The sequence below is a fragment of the Vigna umbellata genome, chromosome 2 (assembly GCF_029865625.1).
Source record: "Vigna umbellata cultivar VRB3 chromosome 2, Vumbellata_1.0, whole genome shotgun sequence".
In the NCBI taxonomy this organism is placed as follows: Eukaryota; Viridiplantae; Streptophyta; class Magnoliopsida; order Fabales; family Fabaceae; genus Vigna; species Vigna umbellata.
Genome location: NC_142166.1, coordinates 5,634,218 through 5,654,325, shown reverse-complemented (window position 1 = coordinate 5,654,325; position 20,108 = coordinate 5,634,218). Strand labels below are relative to the sequence as shown.

General features: G+C 35.0%; 1 protein-coding gene across 3 annotated transcripts; it reads right to left on the bottom strand.

The window, feature by feature from the left end:
- Positions 1 to 1,371: 1,371 nt before the first annotated feature.
- On the bottom strand, positions 1,372 to 15,156 carry LOC124839283 (uncharacterized). Of its 3 annotated transcripts, none has more exons than XM_047315047.2 (15): positions 14,922 to 15,156; positions 12,421 to 12,938; positions 12,069 to 12,342; positions 10,893 to 11,191; positions 7,392 to 7,574; positions 6,157 to 6,906; positions 5,988 to 6,082; positions 5,832 to 5,891; positions 5,655 to 5,743; positions 4,705 to 5,256; positions 4,400 to 4,474; positions 4,077 to 4,147; positions 3,928 to 3,985; positions 3,050 to 3,311; positions 1,372 to 2,445 (listed from the first exon to the last, which is right to left on the bottom strand). In XM_047315047.2, the coding sequence occupies exons 2-15, from the start codon at positions 12,801 to 12,803 to the stop codon at positions 1,739 to 1,741; spliced, it is 3,858 nt and encodes a 1,285-aa protein (XP_047171003.2). In that variant the 5' UTR covers positions 12,804 to 12,938; positions 14,922 to 15,156; the 3' UTR covers positions 1,372 to 1,738. The 3 variants fall into 3 exon arrangements, with proteins under 3 accessions (XP_047171003.2, XP_047171004.2, XP_047171005.2); XM_047315048.2 differs by having other exon boundaries at positions 5,988 to 6,079; XM_047315049.2 differs by lacking the exon at positions 14,922 to 15,156 and having other exon boundaries at positions 12,421 to 12,568; positions 12,642 to 12,773.
- Positions 15,157 to 20,108: the final 4,952 nt, after the last annotated feature.

Here is a 20,108-nt window from a genome sequence, read left to right as displayed (position 1 = left end):
ACATAATAAAAAGATTTCCTAATTCTAATTTTAAGTTTTCCTAATTCTCACCTTTTTCAACATTTCTCCTTTTTTTGTCCTGTATCAACTCTTTCTAAGAGAATAAGTTCATGAAAGTGAATCAAACTTTGTGAATGAGTATTACAAGTTCCAGTATCCCAGAAAAGATAAGCTGTGTTATTTGCATGACTGATTTATTCATTTCAGATTACAGAAGAAATTAAATTCATTTTATATACTTCCAGACATACTTAGTTACATAATACTTGTAATTATTCTAATTGATTGAATTCATTTAAGGAATTATTTTGGGAAGAGCATGCATTTTATAAACTATCTTATCCACACAAATTGTTAAAATGGGTATAAAATCGTTGTTAATAAATGCATAGCTAAATGATAGGATTCAGCAACGATTTAGAACCATCTTTAAACCTTAACATAGGATTCTCACTGTAAATGAGATACTTCAACGATTCAAGGTGTAAATAATTTGCCTTTTGTTTTTTAATTTCTAAACGTACTTTCAACTTGCATAACTGCAAATTCCACTACCAGTTCATTTTTTTCAGTGCATTCAAATTTATTGAATTGAAGCAGATACCACAGCAAAAACGAACCAAATCAGTGTTAAAATCACACAAGAACAAAAAGAGGTTCGATTTAGGTTCAGTCTCAACATAGAGCAATAATCCTGTAAGGGAAATATATGTACTTACATAGAGAATGGCAGGCTTGAGGAAGACAACCATACAAATAAGCGATTAGTCATCCATGTAGAATATCCAACTTATTTTGGGCAGAGATATCTGAAGGAATTTTATTACAAGATCAACAAATAAAAGGTAAGGGTAAGGAAGGAAATATTTAAACCTTACCTCCCTACGTAAAACGAACAGTTCTCAAATCAGTTCTGCTAATAAAAAACCTTTGCATATTAATTTATAAGAAAGTTGGATCATATCAATAACATTTGAATTAAGTTTCAAGTACAAAATACCCTTGCAATCTTCGGAAGTTCCTCGGCACAAACTTCTACAAATAGCAATGGGATTGCAGCTAATAGATCAGACATTAGACAACCAGAGTGACGACAGATGTGTCATATTATGTATGAAAGTCATAATCAGGACAACAAACTGTCCAGAGAAAAGAGCAGCATTCGTAATCTGATGAAACACAAAATGTTCACATTTACATTGGTTACAAAACTTTCCCTGAAAACCTCATAGGGAAATCCGGGTGAACAGATGGATGAAGCCCGGCAAAAAACTTGAACAGCATCATGCTGAGGAGCTGAACCTGCAAAACACAAGTACTAAAATAAAGTGCAGGGGAGGGCACTATACGGAGAGTAAATAGGAAGGTCAATTCAGCAAATGGAAGCTGATTTTATTAGAAATATTAAATGTATTTACAAAAGCCTTTTCTCTGATTTGTAAGAGCTACAACCAGGAGTGGTTGCTACGATATAATCACTAGGAATGAATACTAACTTGTACCTAGAACAAAATGATCTTTACAGTGGAAATCCTGAACTTCAACATGGGCAAAATCCCAAACAGTTGGATAGGTCATTAAAAACAACTTAGAGAAGGAAGTCTACCAAAGAATATATATAACCTAATTGACGACAGGATTAGCCACAAAACCATCCTATGTAACTAGTCATTTCTTAAAGGTACTTTGTTTCCTTTGTCATTGGTATAATGAACAGTACTATACACAGAAAGCGGTTTCAAACCATCATATTCAAGTCTGAAAGATCATCCATGGGAATTTCAAGCCCCATAAAATCTTGATCTTGCAATCCATCATCGTCGATATTCAACCATGAACCAATATCCTGACCTTGGTCACCGAGATCATCAGGAACACCAAGTACATCCATTCCAGGTAATTGAAGGTTGGACAAATCAATAGGCTCATGGTCATCATATTCACCAATGCCTAACTCATCTTTCTCCTTGCTCTTCATATTATTAGACATTTCATTAGACTTCGACTTAGGTTGCTCTGATAGCTTGCCGAGGAGGCCATTTACAGAAACAGAATGCTTAGTTGCTTTCTGCTTAGGCTTTGATTTTGGTTTCCTTTCTCCCTTAGCACTAGATAATGCTGGCCTACCAACTTTAGTAGTACCATTTCTGGATGGCACTTCTCTGCTATACCCTTTTCCATCCCTGTCTCTCTCACTTCTCTTTCCTTTTGTACTATTTGATAGAGAACTCCCAATGCCTGATGGAGCACTTGAACTCCCAATGGTACTGCCAACATCATCAAGGGACAATTCCCTTTTCTTCACTCTGTTTGACCAAAGATCTTCCTTCCCACTAGCCTGTTCAGAGGAACCATTTACAGCATGACGAATATCTGATGAATTGAAATCATGATCTTTCACATTCTGACTAAATTGTGAAGGGTTCTGCTGTGAACCCATGGAACCTGCAGATAGAAAAACAAGAATTAAATATCAAATTTCAGGCTGTAATCAGGAGCAAAAGAGGGTGGAACAGAACTTGATAAGTTCAAATAAAGATCAGCTCTAATAACCTGTCCCTCCAACTCCCCTCACCCAATATCCTGAACCTGTTACTATAAACTATTGACAACTAAAAGAAAAATTACATTTTACCTCTCTCCAAGCAGGAAGTACTTTTTGTTTTAGTTGGTAATATTTTATTAGACAGGATTGCGGACAAAGGGCTCAAGTCCACAAGAAAATGCCAAATAAATTTAACACATCTGAGAAGTTTGGCTAAAATGCTCATACAGAACAGGGCTAAGATAGAAAAATATTACAATATGTTGTAAATAAGAGAATATTAGGATAAAAAATATTCTCAATATCTCCATAATAATTAGGAAAAAGTATCTTCAGAATCTTCCTATTTATTTCAGCAAATATTTAGTAATTTTTTTAAAGGTTCCAATTAATACAAATAGAGAAGATGCAAATGTAATTGGCGTGATTGTTATCAATAAAATAATTCTTTACTTTCTTACACAGTCCAAGTAATATTTATTCAAGAAGGAATGAGGATGGTACCATTTCTTGCTTCCAGAAAAAAGGAAGAAGCAGAAGGTTTAACGGACTCAGCCTCCATGCCATCTAATTCACGAACAATACTTAGCTGGGAGGAAGCAGCGAGGAACATATCCTTATACAAAGGCTCGCTGAAGCAGCTCTTGCCTGTATCTTCAAATTGTTGGCATCGTTCCAATGTTCGTTTAACAAATCCCAATGCAGCTTGCTTGGCCATTTTGTTGCTTGCATTCTTCCCACCTGATGAGCTAGGACCCCGACAAGCCTGCCAATCAATTATTTGTCAATTCAATCAGCCACACAACCTATTTATAAAGTGGAGAATACTTTCCACTATTATGTAATGGAGTGTTCAACTTTTCTTCCTACACAATTTAAAGTACTTAATAAAAGATAAGAAGGCAGGGTTTGGTTTATCTGATTACAAAAAAACACTAAAATGAGAATAGGTAAAAGATATCACGACTCTGAACTAAAAAAGAGAGTATGACATGATTGAGTTGTCATTTCTAGTTGTATGGTAGGCATTCATGCTATTGTAATCTCAACACCCCATTAAGACACTAAGAGCGCAAACAATAATGTGTACTATGATACATTCTAGGATCAGTATTTAAGACTCCACAACTACACAATAGAACATGGCCCTGGTGTGTTTTTTCTACTACCTCCATTCTTATACCTGGATAATCAGAGTTATAGACCATGTCCCAACTCTATAAATACTATCCACTATATAAACATCCCTAGCCATTTCAACTATTGTAAAAGAAATCCTTGGGCCTTGAAGATATTTGACTAGACTGCAAAATTTTTAGTTGAGAACTATAAACCTGATTACGTATATAAAGAATAGTGATATTAAACAATAAGAAGGTTACCATGTATTTCTCATAAGCCATCATGAGGAGTTTGTCAAGAGCATTTTGTTCAAAATCCCTGTTAATCAAGATATTGTATTTCCTTCAGAGCAATGAGCCAAAAAAGTTAAAATTAAGTAAATAATCAGGAAATAAATGTACACATTTACTTTTCTTGAACTTCTTTTGTCACTGAAGCAGATCGTAATAATCCATCCAGTAGGCAGTTCCTCTTGGACATCTACATTGTATGAAAATAAAATCATAAGGTGAATTAATGGAACAAAAAATAACTTCATTAGGATCTACATAATATTTATAAATCAGTTATCTGGATAGCAATCCGATCTATATGCTTACATGATACTTGGAAAGCAACATGTAAATTTTCTGAAAAGTGACTTTTAATTTAACAGATAAAAAACAATGGGAAAGAGCATTTAGACGAATAACAATGAGAACATTATAGCTTCGCTTCAGCCTCAGTTAGTACCTGTCCTTGGTAATGCTCCTCTAACCTGGTGATATTCTCACAAATTCCTTCATCATTTGCTTGCAACATTTCAGGCTTGAAAAACAGAAGTACAAAAATAAGTATGATTTAACCTACAGCAGATTTAATAATAACAGAACATCCTGAAATAAATTATGTAGATGTATTTATGAGTAGATTCCTGAAAGAACTACAGAATAAACTAGAACAACATAGTTTATTCAAATCTGATATTGATTTATCATACTTCACAATATCAAGATTTCATGAAAAACAGCACAAAAATCAGAGGAAAGTTAGCTAACCACTGATTCTGGTGAAATTCCAATACTTTGAAGCTCCCAAAGAAGCTTTTCATTCATACCCAAGGTGGCATATTGCAACTCTGAACAGGTCACAGTAGGCATGTTCTGGCTTGAATTCAACCCAGTTGATGGGATATCAACTTTATCACTTTCAGTCTCATCATGTCCTGATGTTCTAGTTATCCTATAACCATTGTAAGCAGAATAACAAGCAAGATAAGAATTAGATCGAGAATTGTCATCCAAACTACTCAAATCCAACTCTTCATCAGCCTCAAATTCAGCATCAGATGCATCAAACTTTATATCTTCACTTTCACTGCTACACTCCTCTGAAATTAAAGCAGATATAAGCCTTTGACAGAGGGGAATTCCATTGGAATCTCCTTTAGCAAGATGTAACTGTTCTGCTACAACTGCAGCACCCATCTGATTACAAGGTTCAAAATCTCTTCCATGGCCCATTAACCCAAACCCATTAGCAATAGCTTCACAACCATCTATATATGAACGAACTGGAGATGGCATCAATCCACTTGATTCATGATTTATCTGAAACATGAATGAATTATTAAAGAAATTTAAATAATATATTCCCTTGATAGGTATGATAAGAAATTCAGATCAATAAAATCATGCTTTAACTGCCATTATTATTATTACTAACACTATAACTTATACAAGTTTGGTTTGGAATTTTTTTAATATATACCAAACTATGTGTGCAAATAAGGAATAAACATAACAGATAATACAATGGCCATGGTTCCATACCAAATCAGGAGATAAAAAATTTATAAGAAAACAATAAATTTTAACTACAGAATTATCAAAGGATGCATCAGGGATATACTATTACTGACACCACCACAAATCTAAAGCATCTTTCTTATATATGAAAGCACCAACAAGAATGCAATATCTTCCCCACTAGGGAAAAAAATTGGTACCTTCTGCTTCCAGTAAGCAATATCCTCCTCAGTTATTAAACCAAAGAAAAGCTCCATCTGCCTCCAGAATTGGCTGGAAAAAGAACGAGCTGCAGTAATAAGAAAATACAGAACTACTCCATCAGATAAAAAAGTATATAGGGTACACAAATAGATAATATTTAGTAAGATTCATACCAGAGTTGATAACACCCTTTACAGCAGCCAATAATTCTTCATGTCCATCTCCCGACCCAACTAAAACAATGAACCCAAAAGTGATTCATGGTATACTAGTATTATACATATGAAAAGCTGAAATCATCATTCTTTTCAAGAATCTAAAACTAGTACCAAGAAAATCTGCTGATGAACTAAGTGCAGTATGTTTCTGACGAGCATATGCCTTACGATCAGAAAGTTTCCTGGTTGGTGGACGGCCTGCCCTGCTGCATGGAACTCAGAAACATTAGCTTTAATAAACAAAATTGTCAAACCTAAGCAATAGAAGATGCATTTTAACCTTTCACTCTTCTCAAGTCCTAGTCTTGAACTTCTAAGTTGCTTTACAGTTCCTACATTTCCAAGCTTCTCAGATGTCATTGGTGTTGGCGACCTTGCAACAGGAAAATTGCGTCCTGTCCTACCCTGCCTCCTAACACCATCTCCATGTTCTTCTGCAGAAACAAGCTTACTTTTTCTTGAGGGAAGGATGAAGTTAGAAACCTTTTGAACATTTTGTCCAGGTTTCTGATCTATCTCCGCTGATTTCCTACCCTTCTCTTTTGGTTTTATCTCAGCCACCCCTGACTCTTCACTTTCAGATAAGGTGGCTGAAGTTAAAGAGTCACCTTTTAATTTAATTTGCTGAGGAGAATTACCAGCCAAACGTCTAACGAATCCCAACCCAAGATCATTACCAGACACATCTGACACAGAATCCAAAGCAGGGGAATCATCAATACTTGACACAGTGGACACAAAATTTGCTCTCCTAGCCGTACGGGAGCTCTTTTGTGGCCTCTGCCAGTGGACAACGGGTGGGGAAGATGATCGTGCTGATGCCATTCGCTTGCGATTGTTGGTGCCAACACTGGTAGGGGGCTTGGTCATACAATGTGATGGCTCCCAATCATTAGGGACAGCTGCTCTAATGACACCTGGTGATGACTTTGGAGCTACTCCTGAACCAGATCGTGGTGCCCGAATAGGTGTATTCATTTTTGCACTTGAATTAGGGCTTGCCGAATTGAATTCATCACGAACAGTTGCCCTACATATAAAACAGTAATTGAGAATCAATATCAATTATAGATTACACTTTTTATGAAGACAAAAATTTATCAACACAATTAGAAAATTACAAAGGGAAAGCAGGATAAGAAATCATCCTCAAAAAGATGCCAAAAAGTAAAGAACAAATAATAAACATCAACACAATATTTACTCCATCCTTCATATTTGTATGAGATGTCCCTTAACAAAGACCATGTGTTTTCCATTATATGCAAGTCAAATACCTAATCTTATCAAAAAGCAGTTGTTTATCTCTAAACGACTAATCAATTGTTAATTATAGGATACACATACCTTTGAAAACATTAGGATCCATAGAGAAAAGGAGCAAATAAACAAACAATCAATAAAAGAAATCAAGGAGAGCAACATGGAGGGAAAAAATGTTTTCGATAAAAAGATCTACCTTTTAAAGAAAAGAAAAGAAAAATCTTTAAGAACTGTGCTCAGCAGTTTGCTTACTTGTTAACACCTCTGAAATTCACCCTTTCCTTGTCTGAACTGACAGGACGATCCCGTCTATCATTGACAGGAGAATTATTTTCTAGGTCGCTTCTTGGAGTAGAGACACGTATGCCCAACCCTGTCTGTTGAGAGACGCCATCTGATTTTCCAGCTGCAACGATTCCATTACTAACTCCCGACCTAAACAAAAGATGCATCAAGGAATTATATGATATCCTACATATTGAAGAAAGATAATGAACAGGAATAGAAAACGAACAAAATAACATCTTGTTGCACAATATTTTCTATTTATCCTTGAAATTCGAGAGTTTAGCACAAACTATATTCACTTGTTACACGGAATGGATGGGTTTGCAGCCTTTCACCATTTAACACAGTATATGTAGAGAAACCTCAATCACTCACTCATTTAACACTATATCTAGAGAGAGACCCATTGGCTCTCCTCAATTTTCTTTTATTTCCATCTTGTTGGTATGACAATTGAAGGCAAAGATCCAATAAATTACCATTTTGTTGGACACAGGAGCTATATCTATAATAACACATAACATGTCATTCTTATTGTCAGCTTGAGTACTTATGTTACGTAAGTACGTAAACTAGCCAAACACAAACGCTCACACTCTCACAGACAATGAACAATGGTAAATAGTTGAATAAACCTCTTTATTAAATTGAAATAACTGTATCAAGGAAAACAAACAATAACTGGGAGCAGGATCTCCATCAGTTACCTGAGAGCATAACCTCTTTTACAAAACTCACAAATCAAAAGCATACCCTTAACCCTAATCTTCCCCCTTATTTATACTAATTAATTCCTTCCCAACAAATACTGAATAATATAAAATAATCTTGTAATTATCCGATACGAATATATTTAGCTTTATTTACTATATTTAACTTCTACTAAATAATATACTAAAACATGGCTTTGTTACTCTAATTATCCTCTGCTGAATATCTTCTCAAAATATCTCTCTTATTACTTTATTTAATTTCCCGCCCATGGCAATTAGGATGCTTCCTCGCTGTTCCCAACCGTTCGGCCTGGTCGTCCTCGTCTACCGCTCGGCCAACTAGCTCCCCGCCTTCTATCGTTCGGTCCCCCTCTCTCTCCCTCCTATACACCTTCTTCTCTCATACACTTTCCAACCCCTAACAACTTATATCTAGCATTAGATGTGTATAGCGCCAGTAATAAAATGCAAATTTGTAATAACGATACAACAAACAATTTAAAATTTCAATTTGCACAATTCAATGATTACAATGAGTAAAGCCATTATTGTGTATTGTTATAGTGAATCTAAAGCACAAACTTATAACAACATAGATCATATAGCTCCACTAATGAATATGCAAGTCGGCATTGGATACATAAGACATCACAATTATAATCGGTAATTACATTTGACTAGTGATAGATATATTCTCATCAGTAAATATATTCACTATAAGGTAATACTTGAACCTGTCCTGCAATTATTTAACCATTAAAACTTCAACCCCTTAAACTAACACTGAAGCATTACCTTCAAGACTTCAGTTGCAAAGCAAATGAAAGGATTGGTAAATAACCAATTTGGTTCTTGAATGTGAAGTGCTGTAAATTTAATCCTTAAAAGAACCAAAAATCTTATTCCCTAAGTGTATAAAAAGTACCAATTGGTTCCTAAATATTATAGTTTAATGACAAAATGGTAGAGTCAAATTGGTCCTTAAAATTACATTTTAATGACAAAATGGTTCCATAAAACTTAACAGTAGAACAATTGTGAGATATTTTAAACATTTAGGGACTAAATAATATGTTTGGTTCTTTCAAGAACAAAATTGACAGTGTCTCATATTCAAGGACAAAATTGATCATTTAACTCAAATAAATCTTCTTTTGGAATGAACCAAGGCCCATAAAGATCACTTGAAATGGGTTTTGTTACATCCAACAAAATAATTTCCAAAAAACAAAAGTTGAACTGTGTGCTTAAGGGATACAATACAACTATTTTTCAATTGTGACCGTCTTTTGATAGTAGATAAATAAATTTACAGTCAAGTTACTATTTTGGTCTCTATACCTGTTAAAGATATGTTTTTCTCAGTTCGGCTATTCTGTGTAGTTTTATGGTTGACAGTTGTATTATGCAGTACTCCTCTATTCACATATGATGGGCTTTGTAAGAGTTTAACTAATCTTTTGGCAATCTTTCGTAATTTTCAGTCTAAGGAATTACATTTCTTGTTACTTTCTGTTGAATATAGTGAAAAACTATATTTGGATTAATCTCCCTTATGTTAAATACACACATAGGGTTCTCTATTTATAATAGAAGAAATATGGACTAAGCCCAAAATACAAATGAGAAATAATAACAAACTAACTAAAAGATAAAAGATATAATGTATCTAACACTTTCAATATGGTATCTAGAGCTAGTTGATCTTTTTTCTTTTCTTGGCTTACAGCAGTTCTTTCCTTTTGTTTTAATGACTTCCATATCAGATCCTCTTTCAACCTCCTCTGTGCCACCTCCAACCCCTGCTCCTCTTACTGATTCTCAGTCATCTGCTCCAATTGATGTTCCTGTCAGTTTTTTGCATCAAATTACTGAGAACAACCTTTTATTGTGATGTCAACAGGTTCAACATGTTATTAAGGCACATCAGCTGCACCACTTTGTTGTTGTTCCACAAGTTTTGTCACATTTTCTTGCAAATCAAGACACGGATATTAATCAGGTTAATCCAGAATATTTTCTTGAGAACAAGATCAAATGTTTCTTATGCGGCTTCAGTCCTCTCTTTCCAATGCCAACTTGCCACATGTTGTTGGAATTGTTCATTCATATGAAGTATTGGAAAAGGGACATGCATATTTTCACCATCAAACTCAAACAAAGGCAAGACAGCTCCACTGTTATTTAAGAAACTCCTCTTTGCAAAAGTACACGGTTATTGATTTTCTTTCTCATATTAAGTCTCTTGTAGACTCTCTTTGTTCGGTTGGAGATCCTGTTTCTCTTAAAGAACACTTGGATTCAATTCTTGAAGGTCTTCCTCAAGAATATGATAATGTTATTGCTCTTATTGATCGCAAAATTGATACTACTACTATTGAAGAAGTTGAGGATTTAAATCTTGCACAAGAACTGCATCTGGATCAATGGGCTGACATTCTAACTAAGCCACTTTCGTTAACAAGATTTGTTTTTCTTAGGTGGCTGAATTACCCATTCTTTCTCATCAACTTGTACTTGTGGGGATATTAGAGATATGCTTTTCTCAGTTCTGTTTTTCTGTTTAGTTTTCTGGTTGACAGTTGCATTATATGGTACTCCTCTATCCATATATATATGGGCTTTGGAACAGTCACTAATATGAAAACTAATATCTGATTACAATCAATACTAACAAAATTTTTGGGGAAGTGGGCATATTCATGCTAATTTTGTCTCACACAACAAAAACTGCACACAAATACATCCATACCTGAAAGAATGAGAATCATTACTCAATTTTGCACGAGTATCATTGGCTAGTCTTTGTTGCGTTCCGTGTTTAGTTTCCTGGAAAAGGTTAATAGGCTTTGTCAATGCTGTATTTGGAGACCCATCTGGTTTGATGCCAGAACGTTTCTTCTTCATTTTTGACTTTTCCCACACATCACCTCCAATCGGTAAAGTTCGTTCCTCACCCTGCACTGCACTACTATTGACAATCCTTAACATTTCTTTATCCCTATCTACAGTCCCAGATGGCCTGACAAGAGAATTAGTCCGTACATCCATCTAGAATTTATCAAACGCAAGTCAGTTTTGGTCAACAGAAATCAGACTCCCCCACATAAAGAGAAGCAAATAGAAAGTTGTAAAGTCACAACCACAAGCCATATTCACGTCTTATTAGACCCAAAAACTTGCACAATAAGACAAAATACTCTGTAATTTGACAATTTCATATAGAAATAACGATACACACATAAAGAAACTAGAATTCATGAAACACATTCATTCACACACACAAGCACATATGTGCGTGTGTATATTGGTGGATCAATTTACTCCATTCATCAACTCTTGTATATATTAAATTTCTATAACCCAACCACTAAATTAAAAGTGCTTATTAAATAGATCAAGTGCATAAATGCTTATAAAATCAAAAGGTTCTTAATAATTAATTGACTAAATTCAAATTAACATATAATACACTTTTTTAAAATATAAGAAAAAATCATCTCATTTATCTAAAATTTCCTTTGCATAATTGTTGAGAAAATATTAAAATATTCAACAGTTAGATTACTGAAATTTAATGTATGAGGTTTTCAACAATGTAACTTTAAAAGTTACTCCTGGAGTAACTTAATCCCTACCCTATATGTATATGTTCAAAAGAATTCATAACAGATTTCTATACATTAGGTGGTATGGAATCTCAAAGAAAGCATGGAGAGAAAATGTTCTAGTAGCCAACTTTTGTTAAAGCAGATTCGAAACAGGATGCCATGTCACAATGAGATATAAAGAACGCTTAAAATTATACAACTAAGGGATGTAAATATAGTATAAAACACAATGTATTTACATGCAAACAGCACAAAAATGAATAAGCTATAATAGGAGGCCTAAATAGAAATCGAATAGTGTTAACAAACACACATACCCTTACATCAACCAAAGAAGTTCGAGTGCGCTTGTTAGGAACAACTTTGGTTCTTTCTTCCAACTTCAGCTGGTCATGTTCAAAACCACCTGTGACTGCATGACTTTGAACTCCAACCTTACCTGTGCTTGTTCCCAAGACTGATCGATCACTTAATGTAAAACTAGAACGTTCACTAGAAAAAGTTTCAGCTCGAGACCTTTTCTTTGAATTTATATTTTGGAAATCTTTGTTGAATCTAGACAGGGCTTCGCTAAACATTTTAGCACGATCCCTGTTAAAGATTACAATGCTATTAAACTCCTCTAACTTCAATGCCAGTAGTAAAACATGCAGAGAATGAAATAACTACCTTGCCCTCCTAAAACTTGCATGCAAACTATCCCTCAGCCGTTTGATATCTTCAGGTGCTGGGGATGATAGTTGCTTGCCTTTGGCAGAACTGGATGGAGATTCATCAGAAAAAATTCCAAGAGCAGCACTGACAAGTCGTTTATAATCTGTTTGACGATTAGACTTATGCTCTGGAGCCACCAACTTTAGATTAAAACGCACACAATTGAAGAAGCTCACCACATCCCCTTGAGTTGCAGAAGAATTGCTTCTTGAAATATTTGGAAGAGAAGACAGAATTGGATTTTCCATGCTTTCACGAAAGCTACCTGATCTATCTAATGAAGGAGCTATGTGGGATCCACGTTGCCCAGAGTACAATTGTCTATCTGGACTTGCCATAGCACTAATTCCCACACCTCTCTTGAGCCAAATACACGGCACAGAGACTTGTGCATGACAAAGTCGTAGCACTATATTGACTAAAGCACATAAAGGGCAAATCTATATTACAAAGGAAACAATTGAACACTGTACCTGAAAGGATAAAAACAACAGAAAAATTAAACTTCATGTACTATGATGTAGAAATATTCATGTGTACAGTAAACGACTTGGGTAGCAAGTCAAGATTCATACTCAAAAGCTCTCTAATTTGTATGATGAACACAGAAATTTTTAAAATTCATCAAAGGCTAAGAGATCTATAACACAGCACAGTAGAGTTTGTCTGAATAACTCCATTATTTATCTATATTCTAGTCCCAACTCATGTACAACGAAGTAAAAACTAAAAAAGAATAATGTGATATTACATTTGGCATGTAAATTATTTATTGCATATCCAACGAAAACAAGTGTACAAAAATCTCCAAGTGCGGAGAAATAAAACCACCACAACCAGCATTCTTATAAAATCTACTTAAAATATACAGTCTCAAAAACACCAAAAAATAGCTTCAGGATTTGCATTGTCCGTAGCATTTTACAAAAATATTTTGAAACAAAGGAATAAAATGGCATTATATATACCTCTCCTTTTTCTCTATATAGGACCTTGTCCCTATTCTTATATGACAAAACTTATCAGCTCTCTGTAATGTATACCACATCAATTTCAAAACTTAATCTCCAAGACAAAGAGTGAAAATCTCATTTTAATAAAATATACATACCATTACTACTAAGATTAGACACTTTATTGGTATAATCTTCTCACTTTATCAGCTCCCGTATCACCATAGGTAAAAGATTTATGTTTATTAATCTTAACAACAACTAAAACCATTAGACACCTTTGATATAATGTAGATATTTTTGAAATAGCCGACTATTGAATAAAGAAAAGCAGAAACTATGCCTCCTTAGAGAAAATGTGGAATTGACCGCATGTAAGAAACCTTCCTATTCTACCTGAGTCAACAATCTGCACTACTAACAAGTTCATCTCAACTTTAAAGAAAGTCACATTGATTGTAACTGTGGATCAAATTTACATACAAAACACAAACTTGTCATAAGAAAATCAATTTATTTTACTTTACCAAACCTGACAATTGCATACAGAAATGTAAATTAATAGACATAAATGCTCAATGTGGCAACAAGATGAAATCTACATGATTATAAATTATGATAAATGCTGTGAAGATTTTGTTAGCGACGCACTGTATGCAGGCCAATTATTGTGACTTACTGTCTCAACATCAAAAACCAATTAGTACAGCTTACATTCTCAACTTCAAACTCCAATTACTATGACTAGTTACTTCAAACGCAATCTTGGACCCCAGAACTACAATCCCTCATCAATTTCCATTCTCTCAAATAAACAGGTAGTCAATACAGACAAGACAACCACTTTTTCCTTCAATCAGAAATAATTAACAATTTCCAATATTCATTTTAAAAGTAACCTGATGAAGACAACTGAGTTTTTCTCCCAAAATTTGTCAGCTAGTAAAATAATGCTTACCATTTCTTGCAAACTCCCGTTCCTACACTAACTCTGGTCGACTCCAACTCCTACATTACCTTCCTCAATTCAATGCCATTATCTGGCAATATACAAGGAACGGCCACACGGGAAATAAAAACCATCCGCTGAACTCCAAGCATGCATTTACTCATTTTAAATTTTAGCATACAAAATATTCAATTAAAAAGCGAAACACAACAAAATTAGCAAGCTGTATCTACCAACAACATAAGTTCTGTTTCACAAGTTCCGGCTACTCCATACATGCAGATACTCTTCGTCCCCTACTTCCTCGAAATCAGTTCGTGCGAAAGCTCAACCAAAAAAACACAGATAGGAACCAACAACAACGTGTAGAAACCCTAACGGTTGAATCAACGCAAAAAAAAAAAACGAAAAATCAAAATCACAAAGCATCCTGTCAGCAGGGAACATCACTTCGAACTCCAAAATAAAAACCCTAGAAGTTGAACAAAATACGAATGAAACAACAGCAAACTCCAGAAAAAAGAAAATAAAAAAATCGATACATCGAAATATACCTTGGAACCTCACAATGGTGCTTGTTATTGGTTATGCGAATAGCACAGAGAAATTGGGAGAAGAATCGAAAGGCGTGTTAGAATTTGTTATAGTTGTGAGCTTCAAATCGAAGTTCGTACAAAGAAGCCATGGTGGAGGAGGAGGCACCGGTGTTTTGATCGGCAATGAATTGGACTAAGAAGCTTTTACTCTTTTGCCCATGGTTGTGCACTTTTGGAAAATTTAGAACCCGCGATTTGCAGGGGTGTTTTCGTCAGTGCATGTCATATACGGTATGACTGGCATTGAATTACATGTGATTATGCTATCATCAATAATGTACTACAAATACAGCCAATATAGTAATAGAATGTTAATAATAATAATACTTCTTATTCTTATAATAGTTTATTGTACAAAATTATTAAATACATTGTTATTATGATCAAGAATAACAATAACAATACCAATGTGAATTTTTGTTCATTCCAATTTATTGAAAACAATTTATGTTTATATTAATTAATAACAGTAACAATTTAGTCAATAGGTATTCCTTCCTAATAATAGGATTATTAAAAAAAATATTATCTTGAATAAGGCTTATATATAAAGTGAGCTAAATAATAACTTTAAAAATGAAGAAATAGCGTAAAAACATACAATAAATAAAATATTGTGACCTACTTATGAAGTTTTTTCGTCGAATTTCTCTTATAAAATACAATGCCACGAAGATAGTTTATATATTTATTTTAAAATACTAAATTATTTTGGATTGAGTCAAAATTGGTCTGTATCGTATATTCATACGATCTGTAAGTTATGGGACATAAATTTTTAATAGGTGTATGTTTGTATGATTTGGAGTTTGACATTAAAAACCTAAAAAAAATGATCAAGTATGTTTAAGACAAGTTAAATTGATCTAGAAAAAAATGTATGAATGAATGTTTTGTGAAGATCTTCTACCTCTAATCCGAAACAATATCAAATCCTACTTTTAATGCTATTTTGATCGTTAAAAATAAAATGCTATTATGAAATTTTAACAAATTGTCACGTTTTATATTTTATAACTTTCTTAACATGTTCTATCTTTTTGTTTTTAAATTATATATGTCACTTTATTAAAGCAATAAAAAGTCAAAAGACTTGTATACACAAGATGTATATCCTTAAGGGTGGTCCTATGCCTTCATGTTTTAGATTGTTTAAGAACTTTACACACTTCGTAATAAATGCATTTCATTTTACATTTCATCATAATTTAATGCTCTATTATTATTAAATACGCGATGAGTAGAAAATTTGAACTTGAACAAATATAAACATAACACTACCAAAAAGAACAAATATAAATAGAACACTACCATTTTTAAAACTTTGATCTAATTTAGTTTTATAATTTTAGAAATTGATCATAAATTTGTTTTTCTTAATCAAAATTTGCTACATTTATTTAGAGTTTCAAATGTGTTTCTAAGTTAATATTGTGCAAATAACTTAAATTTCATCATGAGACTGATTTGAAACGTCAAATAAACTTAACAAAATTTAGTTAAAATAATTAATTTATGTATTTTTAGAATTGAGAGACTAAATTAGATCAAAGTTTCAATGATCTTTTACTATGACTATAATGTAAATGTGGAGATAAAATAGTTTTATGTTTGTTCTTGGTTAGATCGTATTAATATTTGATTATACTAGACTAACATCAAGTTATAACTAAATCATGAAAGAAGTTTTGGATACAGGAAGCTAGTCATTTTTGGATATTTTGAATACTAAGAAACTAGTTTTTCTGACGTAACAAATATATTAAATAGTAAAATCCAACAAGATTAAGTTATGTGAACCTAAAGTAGGTAAAAATACCTTAAACCATACTTGTGCTGTAAATATTTATATATTAACAATATATGTGAATAAATGTCGATAATTTGATTATATTATAATATTACATATTTACAAAAATATTTGATATATTAGATAATATGATACATTGTAATGATTGTTTTGTTAATTATTATATATGTAATAATAATTTCTTATTGATTTGATATATCATATTGATATTGCGTATTATATCACATAGTTAAGAATCTAAAAGCTCTATAAAATACAACTGATATTTCATTAAAAATATACTTATTCACTCTCTTCTACTCTAAAGGTTCAAAACTCTATTATTAACTTGAATATAAAAAAAAAATTGTAGACGATTTATGATTGTGTTCAAGTCCAGAGAACATCACACTGGAGTGTCCATAAAAACAACATCTAAATTTATATTTGTAAATAAAAAATATTAAAAAAATAATTAATAAGCATATTTAGTAATATTCCACCATAAATAATTTTACACAACAAAGTATTGAAAAAACTAATTATATAACCTGCCGATGTGACAAATCACCCATACTTTATCCACATGAAATGGAAGTTATGCAAGTGGATAGACATGTGGAGATGACACACTTATATTCTCAGTATGTCTTCTACTCTTTTTTATGGCACACTGCATGTCAACCCATATGACAGGTTTAACATTACCATCTACACATCATAGTTTCTGAATTGACCAAAGTGGACACGTAAGAACCATCTTTTATTTCCAGAGAAAAAAAATTGAAAAATGAAAAAAAAAAACTGGGATTTAAAAACCTACCACCATGTGTTAGAAAGAAGAGAATAATCCGAGGAAGGGATTCTGTTGTATCTAAGTAAAAGTAAGAGTAGATAGATAGAACAGTCTCATCTAAGAAATTAAGAATGCTTTTCACCAACATGATAAGAAACATAAACACACTAAAAAATTGAAATGTGAAAATGTTTATTTCAAGCACCTAAATCTCACAACTTATTTAAAAAGGGATGTTTTGTTTATGCTGCTGATAATAGATTTTCTCAGTAATTAAGATTATAGAATGTAACATAAACGAAGGAGGAACAAAAGTCGCTCTTTCCTTTCTCAAATCCTCTGCTCTGCAACGTGTTTTCAAACCCAGAAAATTCCAAAACAAAAACAAAAACTGCTCTTCCACGTATTTTTTGTCCGAGCCAACACAACCGCGTAAAAAACCACGCTTCCCAAAACGCATATTATGATTGTTTTATGCTTCCCAAATCCAAAAACCTAAGGTCAGAGTCAGCGTCAAAGTACCCCCACCATCCCCACATCGCGTTCACACTTCACCACACGCTACCTCTCCCCTCTATAAATAAACCCCACAAACGTAAAAGCTCAAGCGTTCACACTTCTCAAAAAACCGTAACAACCAAATCCAAACACTACACCATCATCCATGGGAATCAGCCCCGTCCCGTTTTTCGCTCAGGAAGACTACTCACACTTCTACAACCTATTTGCAGACACAGACACCAACAAGAGAAAGCGTAACAGTAAAGAAGACGAAGGAGGAGGTGCAGAACAAAATGGTGATAGTGGTATCGTCAAGGACTTACTTGCTTCGCTCATGCTTTTGGAAGAGGAAGAAACCAGAGAGCAGCAAAACAGAATGCTTGAGTCCCAACAACAACGCGACATGTTAAAAGCCAGCTTCCAGAACCAGGCCAGGGCCATGGAAACCTACAAGGCCCAATTCGAAGCCCATTACGCCCAATCGGAAGACCTCCAAATTAAAATAACCAAAAAGGCCCGTCGCACGGCTGCTGCAGCTGCCGGTTCGGTTATTCTAGACGAGGCCGGTTCGGTTCGAGCCGAGGTTCCTCCTCAAACCGGTTCGACGGTTCAGCGGAGGATGTGGGTGAGGGACCGGTCGAAGGACTGGTGGGAGCGGATCAGCCGGGAGGACTTCCCGGAGGAGGAGTTCCGGCGGTGGTTCCGGATGAGCAGAAGCACGTTCGACATGATCTGCGACGAGCTCGACGCGGTGGTGACGAAGAAAAACACGATGCTCCGCGACGCGATTCCGGTGAGGCAGCGCGTGGCCGTCTGCATCTGGCGCCTGGCCACTGGCGACCCACTCCGGGAGGTGTCGAAAAGGTTCGGGTTGGGGATATCCACGTGTCACAAACTCGTGCTCGAAGTGTGCTACGCGATACGCACCGTTTTGATGCCGAAGTTTCTGCAGTGGCCGAGCGAGGAAAAGATGAAGCGCATCAAGGAAGAGTTCGAGGGGTTGTCGGGAATACAGAACGTGGGAGGCGCAATGTACACGACGCACGTGCCAATAATCGCTCCGAAAATAAGCGTGTCGGCGTATTTTAACAAGCGGCACACGGAGCGGAACCAGAAAACGAGTTACTCGGTAACGGTTCAGGGCGTGGTTGATTCGAGAGGTGTTTTCAGCGACGTGTGCATTGGTTGGCCGGGTTCGATGCCCGACGATGAGGTTCTGGAGAAAAGCGCGTTGTTTCAGAGAGCCAACAGTGGGAATTTGAGGGACGTTTGGATCGTGGGAAACTCTGGGCACCCTCTGATGGACTGGGTGCTGGTTCCCTACACGCACCCTAACCTGACGTGGACGCAGCACGCTTTTAACGAGAAGATTGAGGAGATTCAGGGCACTGCCAAACGGGCCTTTGCGAAGCTAAAAGCGCGGTGGGGGTGTTTGCAGAAGAGGACTGAGGTGAAGCTTCAGGACTTGCCGGTGGTGCTAGGCGCGTGCTGTGTTCTGCATAACATTTGTGAGATGAGGAATGAAGAGATGGATGGTGAGTGGGGGTTTGAGCTTTTTGACGACGAGATGGTGCCGGAGAACTCCATTCGCTCTGCAACTTCCATGCAGGCCAGAGACCACATTGCCCACCATTTGCTCCACCATGCTCGCGCCGGCACTGCCTTCTTGTAACTCTACCTTCTTCTTCTTCTTCTACTACCTTATTCTTTTTGGCTATGTTGCAGTAGTCACGTTAATTAACAAAGAGAGAAGCATATTAATTTCATTCATTAGATTCTGGAATAATAGGTAGATTGTATAGAGAATTTTTGTCTCAAAAATATAACTAAGAACATGTTTTAGAGTATAATATTTCTTTCAGCGGTTTCATGGATTACTGCTACCATGTACTCCAAGTTGATGCCACCGCGTTTCTGTTTTGCTGTGTGACCCACAACCTCTGAACCAAAAAGATTCGATTTCTGTTTTTGACTATGAAGTCTTGTTGGGACTTCCATTGGCGTGACTCATCACTCATTAGTTTTAAAATAATGTCATAAAATAAGATTCGTAAAATAA